Source organism: Clupea harengus, chromosome 15 (assembly GCF_900700415.2).
Source record: "Clupea harengus chromosome 15, Ch_v2.0.2, whole genome shotgun sequence".
In the NCBI taxonomy this organism is placed as follows: domain Eukaryota; kingdom Metazoa; phylum Chordata; class Actinopteri; order Clupeiformes; family Clupeidae; genus Clupea; species Clupea harengus.
In genome coordinates, this window is record NC_045166.1 from 19,154,910 (window position 1) to 19,162,409 (window position 7,500).

At 42.5% G+C, this 7,500-nt stretch overlaps 1 protein-coding gene across 1 annotated transcript in view; it reads right to left on the minus strand.

The window, feature by feature from the left end:
* Nucleotides 1-1,938: 1,938 nt before the first annotated feature.
* Nucleotides 1,939-7,500, minus strand: part of myb (v-myb avian myeloblastosis viral oncogene homolog) — a 15,230-nt gene continuing 9,668 nt past the window's right edge. Inside the window, exons 10-15 of the mRNA XM_031581921.1 lie at nt 7,272-7,405; nt 6,914-7,025; nt 6,238-6,360; nt 5,729-5,827; nt 4,312-4,416; nt 1,939-3,897 (exon numbers count right to left, since the gene is read on the minus strand). Of these exons, the coding sequence (XP_031437781.1) occupies nt 3,793-3,897; nt 4,312-4,416; nt 5,729-5,827; nt 6,238-6,360; nt 6,914-7,025; nt 7,272-7,405 (678 nt within the window). The 3' untranslated portion in view covers nt 1,939-3,792. The remainder of the gene's footprint in view (nt 3,898-4,311; nt 4,417-5,728; nt 5,828-6,237; nt 6,361-6,913; nt 7,026-7,271; nt 7,406-7,500) is intronic.

The window sequence follows — 7,500 nt, forward strand, 5'->3', positions numbered from 1 at the left end:
ATGATTTATACGTTATCTGTTAAATTGAGAAATATGTTTGTCATCGGGGCCTGGAAAGAAGTAACTCCAACTCCAATGTGCAGCCTATTTTAGGAGCAGTGGGCTTGTTTTCAGGATAACAGGCTTAACTTTGGCCTACATAAATAGCCAGTCATGCATCTAGCTAACATTGACAGAGTATAAAAAATCCATATGAGCTGGAACACTGCAAGCATATACGTTAGCGGATCTACTTATAGGGTAGGCCCCCTTGCCTCTTGCCATTGTCAAAGTTTAATGTTGAGCTCATCTTGCTCGTTCGTGTAGGTTCAGTGTCCTCAACCTGGCAACCTGCGTGAGCTTCGAGTCTAGGGAGGAGGGAGAGGGTGGAGCAATTTTAAACGCTTGGTTTCCAGGCTACATACTGCTCCTTTAAACTTCTCGTAAGTGGTAACCAAAATTTCCCTTGAATTTTGAATTTCCCTTGAATTTCTCTTGAATTCATGGCGTAATCTATAGAGTATCCCCTTCAAATTCCCTAACAAATTAGGGGTCCTGTTTGATAGTGACTAGTGAGACTTAAGCATCAGTGTAGTTGAGAACGGTTAAGCACCATTTGCATGGCTCACTCATATCAGTGAGTGTAGAGAGGTTTGTGACAGTGTAGTTAGAAAGTGTGTGTGTGTGTGAGAGAGTGTGTGTGCTGTTAAGGACATGATTTGTATGTGTTCGCACTACGCAATGCAACTCACCGAATGCCTATCAGCCCACTTTGGACAATTTGAATACTACAGAGATATACAGACACACTCACACACTGTACAGACACACACACATATGTGTGCATGAGTGCAAGTCTGTGTGTGTGTGTGTGTGTGTGTGTGTGTGTGTGTGTGTGTGTGTGTGACTGATAAGGACTACGAGCATGGCCACTGGGAAAGAAGTGTTAATCTAGGTGCAGTAGTGTTCTACTGCTCCCCTCCACTTGTGATTGATAGTGCTTCATTTACTCAGGCCACATTCAAACTCCAATGCCACACCATTCAAATTCCCCTCGGCCTTTACACAAGTGTGTGCTATTTGTTTCACATGACACAGCTTCTAGGGATTACATTAAGAATGGTCATCAAGCCATTCCAGTCATTTTCAGGATGTTTTCAAACCCTTTTTGATGTCTACGTCTGGTAACATATACAACAGAACTGTGTAATGAACATGTTAGATGGCACAGAAGGGCAATGATGGTAAAGGTTCTCATGGCTTTGAAAATTATTTCCTTTGACACTAGTTATGTCATCATTATTGTCAGTAATCATTGTGACAGCTCATCATTTTGCCATCCGATGACTATAAGCCATAAGCTGTTATGGTGCCTAATGTGTTAGTTGACATGGCAACTGTTAATGTGCACAATTAAAACACGTTAGTGACAAAGCACCTGTTTTTGGTGAATAATGTCACTACGTGGCGTTTATCATGACGTGTATGAGCAAGGTTGTGTAGAAGGTTTCAAGTAAAGTGTTGTCTTAATATTTCTGTATTTCCTGAGTGCTGTTCTGTTTCCTTGTGTGTGGTTAAATTGCTACAGGTTATCTTAGTCTTGGGAGATCCCTGTAGTGATAAACGTGGGCAACCCTTCCATACTGTATTTCCTTGCTTTCTGTGGCTATCTATCAGACACAAGTAGTAGTAGTAGTAAGAGTTTATCAATTAAAAGTCCCTGTGTGTGTGTGTGTGTGTGTGTGTGTGTGTGTGTGTGTGTGTCTGATAAGGACTATGAGCATGGCCACTGTTCCCCTCCACTTATGATTGATAGTAGTAGTAGTAGTTGTAAGAGTTTATCAATTAAGAGTATTTAACAAACACTACAATTGCGTCACATTCAAAGTTGCGCCAGGCGTCACAGTTCCCTTGGGCAGAGCCTATGGGAGATGTCAAAAAAAGACAAAGACTGCAGCATTTGAAAATACACACACACTTTATTTACAAGGCAGTTTACAAAAGAAATTACTCGTAAAAAAGATTTGTAAGAAAACTTGGTTTTAAGGCTTGTATAAAAACACTAGCTGGACTGGAGTTGATAAAAAAGGCAGCGGATAAACACAAATGTCTCTTAAAAAAAAAAAAAAAGTGTTTATGGTGGTTTACAGCAGTAGTATAACATGTTTCAAATGCTGATGGATTCATTTAGTAAAAAAAGGCCACTAATACAAAGCAGGCATTTTTGTTAAAAAAAGTGTTCTTTTTTAAATAATAACAAAAAAACGAGGAGTTGTGAAACCTCTGTCACAAACGCAACACAAAACTTGTCGTTTTACAAGTACAGAAATGTTTCTTTTCAGTTCAAGTGCAGTGGTTTGGTCACTAAAGCTCTCTTGCTGCTTGGAAATGTGCTTCACAAACACAGACACTGGCAACCATGGTAACCATGGCAAACAGCACACCCATGCTTTTGTTCAGTGAAACAAACTTTCACAGGGCAACCCAAACAAATAATACCACAATCTAGCTTGTTTTTTTTGTTTTTTTTGCAACCATTTACTTTTGGAAATATTAACACTTTTACTGGATTGGCTACATCCCACTGGGCGAACCAGCACTGGTAATGTTAAGGCTTGAGTGCTACTGTGTTAAACTCAAAACAGACTTAATTCAACACTTTGATTGTCAATATCAGGAGATGGGGGGTGGGGGTCGGGGGGGTGCGGCTGAGTGACACTTAAAATCTGTTGTTTAGATTTTTTTTTTAAATAGACAAGAAACAAGTAAAAACAAAGAAGTCTCTCTGTGTGAATGTTATCTATGGCTTTTAAATGAAATAGTGAGATGCCTAAGTCACTAATAGACAAACTCACAACATGGAAGATCAGCTGGATCCCAGTAGGGACCCAGTGGGATGCCTTCATAAGGCAGCCATGACACCCGTCTTCACCCCTCACAACAGAGTTCATATAAACCTTACATGAGCACCAAGACACCATCTGGAAGTGGGACGACTCGGCGTGTAGTAAACCCCCGATCGGTCAGACGAACAGCTGAAATGAGAACAGCTACGACAGGGTATACCTCACAGTAAAACACCTGGAAGGTGGATTTTGAAATACATAGGTTCAACGCTCACATAGCAAACTACAGAGGGTTTCAAAATTACCAGATTTTTTGGGGAATTAAAAGGAAAAAATCATGATAATGCTTAAAGGACACATACTCCACACACACACATATGTGTGAATTCTCACAATCAGGAGAAATGCGTGGACTCGCACATACACCTGTACGTGTAGAAGTGACTGACTGGTGAGCCCGTAGCAGAATACTGGAGTCAAATGCTGCTTACGAGACTCTCCCCAGTTCTCTCTCTCTCTCTCTCCCCTATTTTTCCCATTTTTTGTCTTTACAAAAGAATAAATTACTATGATTGATCTTATATTAATATTCACACAGTGGTAGAGCTCGCCATGAGAAGTCTTTGTCCCCAAATATAATACAAAATGCAATAATAATAAAAAACAAACAAACAAAATAACAAACAAACTGAACAATAACTGAAAAAAATGAACAAACGCACAAACAAAATCACAAACGTCTTTGGTTGGTTGTGAAAAATCCAACAAGTGTATACAGAAATTAGCCAATACACGTAGGCCTCTCCCAAATTTGTACTGAAATGAATAAAGTCTTATTAACTCTTTCACATCGGAGTGTTTCTCAAGTTCACTGGCTTTGTTGGTCAAAGGATGTTTGTTGTTCTTTCCTTCAACCCACCTCTTCCTCTCTCTCTCTTGTCCTCGACCTATCCTTCCATTCCTCTGTCTACATCACCAGTGTGCGTGTGTTGAAGGAGTTCAGGTGTATGTGTGTGTGTTCAGAGGACAGGAGTTGGTCCTCCACCTTCCCAACCTGTTCCCACAAGCTCAACTGCAGAGAGGGAAAGAGAGAGAAACATAGAGACGACAGCAGAAAAGAAGGCAGATGATTAGTACGTGTTGCACATCTTTTACTCTTTGTTGTTTCAGGAATCATTCCCCTAGATTTATGGTGTTATGAGCCTTTACAACACAGAAGAATGGGTGTGTTAGATTGTTAGATGACTGCTATGGAGACAACACAGATTCTCCCATCATGCAATGCTTGTCCTACAGCAGGTGACATGGGACGTGTAGATCTATGCCAGATATGTGCTAGACTGATGAGTGTGTGTGTGTGTGTGTGTTAGGACGTATGTGTACATTAGTGACTGTGTGTGTGTGTATGTGTGATTGTGTGCAAGTGTGTGTGTATGTGTCTGTGCATGTGTGTGTGTGTGTGTGGGGGGGGGGGGGGGCTCCTCACCTGCAGTGGGTTGCCCATGTTTTTGCAGGGCAGGTGAAAGGCCTTGTGTCCGTCCTCAGTCTTCCCAGAACCAGGCAGCAACAGCACAGAGCTGGTCAACAAGTCCTGAGACAACAAAGACACAGCGAGAGACAATGTCAACAGGCATCAGATCATGAGACAAGACAGAAGAGAGACAGTGCAGAGAGACTTCAGAAACTGCAGACACAGATTCTAAGGCCAGTGAGACCCTGAGACAAGGGAGACGAAGACGGAGTGAAACGGCATTGTTGAGAGAGACAGGTCTAAACATTCTCCAATTAGAGGGAGACCAAGGAGACAGTTCTTAGATTCTGAGACGAGAAGAGAGACAGTATCTGATGGAGATAATTTCCAAACACTGTTAATGACTTAAGAATATAATAATCAAGTGCCTTGTATTATTAATTACCTTATATGAATCATGTACTTATGTAAGCAGGAACATGGCTTTTCTGTGTTTCTGCGTGTGTGAAATTTAGAATATTAGGTGCCACTTAGTCTGCATATGTACAAGAGCATGTTTAGACCAGAGGTGATAAGAAGGTTCGAACTGTGCTTCTTCCAACCTTGCAAAACTTCCATCCTTGCCTCTGGCGTCAGATTTCCACCACGTGGTTATCTCTGCTGAAAGCTCAACTTCGGTCTATATAAACCTTGTGCGATGTGTTTATCATTGCTTCACTTTCAGCCTTGTGCTGGGAGTGAGCCCGATTCCAATTGTTGTTTGTCTAATAAATATACTTATAGTCCTGAGGTAACTAGGGTGAATTTTCACCTATCAGTATCAGCAGATTATTAGATGTGAGAGAGAGAGACAGAGAGAGAGTGACACAGAGAGAGTGAGGCAGAGAGTGAGAGAGAGAGGGAGAGAGAGAGAGAGAGAGAGAGAGAGTGAGGCAGAGTGAGAGAGAGAGGGAGACTGTGTGAGGCAGTTTGTGATGTTATAAGAAGATCAAGGAGCGAAAACAGCATGAGACAGACAGACATACATAGATAGACACACAGACAGATAGACACACAGACAGATAGATAGGCAGGCACACAGACATAGATAGACACAGACAGATAGACACACAGACAGATAGATAGACAGGCACACAGACATAGATAGACAGGCACACAGACATAGATAGACACAGACAGATAGACACACAGACAGATAGATAGACAGGCACACAGACATAGATAGACACACAGACAGATAAATAGACAGACAGAAAAACCTAGAGCAATGACACACAGGATGATGTCACTCTTTGTAATGCAACATCACACTAGCATGTAACTAGCAATACTGACGCACACACAGGAACTGAGAAAAATGTTAGGACGGGTCCTGTGTGTATGACCCTAGAGGTCATAATAGGTCAGAGGTGAAAGGTTAAAGGTTACTCACAGGTGTGTTGTGGGTGGAGCCACTGGGGGAGAAGAGCTCGGTTTTCAATTCTGGCCCCTCCCACTGAAGACACAGATTCCTTTCACACATAGACTCCATCTGTCATGAATGCATGCACAATGAGTCAATGAATAAATTAATTGTGACAACAGCAGCACGAGTTATTGCTATGCAGACAGCACAAACACTCTTAATCCTCAGAGATAGTTAACTGCAGGAGCATACAACATAGAGTTTACATGACATATATGTAGTTTCAAACCAGTTTTAAAGCAATGAAACTATGATGTCCAAAATAAGGCATAGCATCAGCTCAGTGTGTTATGTGGCATAACTAACAGAGAAGAGCTGCTGGACAAGATCAGTCTGATTAATTAAGGATGGGGGCACTGAACTAATTCACTGTCCTTAATTGCTATTTAAATGATCTTCTCACCATTTGACACCACTTAACCACTTGAACAAAAGCGATCAAGGACACGAGAAAGAGTAAGAGCACAGTGCGCTACCTCCTGTTTGATCTTCTTGAGGGGGGGCAGGTCGTGCTGTGTCCCCCCAGGAGTGACATCGCTCTCCATGGGCTCCTGCTTGATGCGTTCCAGCCTCTCCTCCTCAAGCGGGGGGCTGTGACTCTGGTGGAGAAAATAACATTTCTGTTTACTCACTGTAGTACAGAGTCCCTTCTGCGGTCACTTCTGCGTTCGGCCTCCGCACGGTGCAGATGACGCAAATTTCGTCATCCACACAGGCCCTACGGACTGTCCGTGCTGCAGCTACATTTTGTGTCCGCACGAACATGTCTGTGCGCTCAGTACAATAAGGTGGTAGTGCGCACGCGCTCAGCTTGTCCTTATCCGCTTGTTCACAACAGCACAAAAACGGGTATACTTTGGATACACCAGTGCGCACATCCGTATTCGTATTGTGTCCGCAGAAGTGAGCATGGTGATTGGCTGACTATTATGGACCAATTTAGTTTGAAGAGAGTAATGATTCAGAGGAGGATGGAGAACAACGCCCAATTCAAAATGGGATGTACTGGTGGAGAGGTGCAATCGACAACGCCAAAAAAAGGTAGACTTCCAGTGAAGGTTAAAAATGTAATGATAGCATCATACATAGAGAGACATGACCCTCTAGTACACACACACACACACACACACACACACACACCAATAGACTCACCATCTTCAGTGGTCTGTATTTGACGTCGTGGAGGGCCACTGCTGTTTTGAAAGGGGTGGGAGTTCGAGGAGATGTCTCCATGATGGAGCGGCTGAGGTTAGGAGTCCTGAACCTGAGAGAGAAAAAGAAAGAGAGGAGGAAGAGAGAGAAACAGGGAGAGGGGAGGAGAGAAAGAGAGAGGGGATGAGAAGGAGAGGAGGGAGGAGAGAGAGGGAGAGAGGAGAGGGGAGAGACAGCGAGGAATGGGGGAGAGAGAAAAATTATTTAAATTTAACTTGCTTACACAAACTAACACAATTTTACCCACATCATTCGTAACAATAAGGCCCTCATAGTAAGAGATGTAAAGCTTTCGTACATGTTGTTCTCTTTTTGGCCGGAGAGGGAGTGTTCACGGTGAAGAGGCGTGGCCAGCAAAGGCTTCTGGGAACGGAGGGACGAGGGTGTCATGTCACTGTCAGAACTGTCTTTGCTTGCAGACGCAGTAAAAAACTGCAGAACAAAACAAAGAAACATTTAAACATTAACATTCTAACTTCTTAACATTTTCACTTAATAAAGCAGTGGAGAGAGTAAAACATGATTTT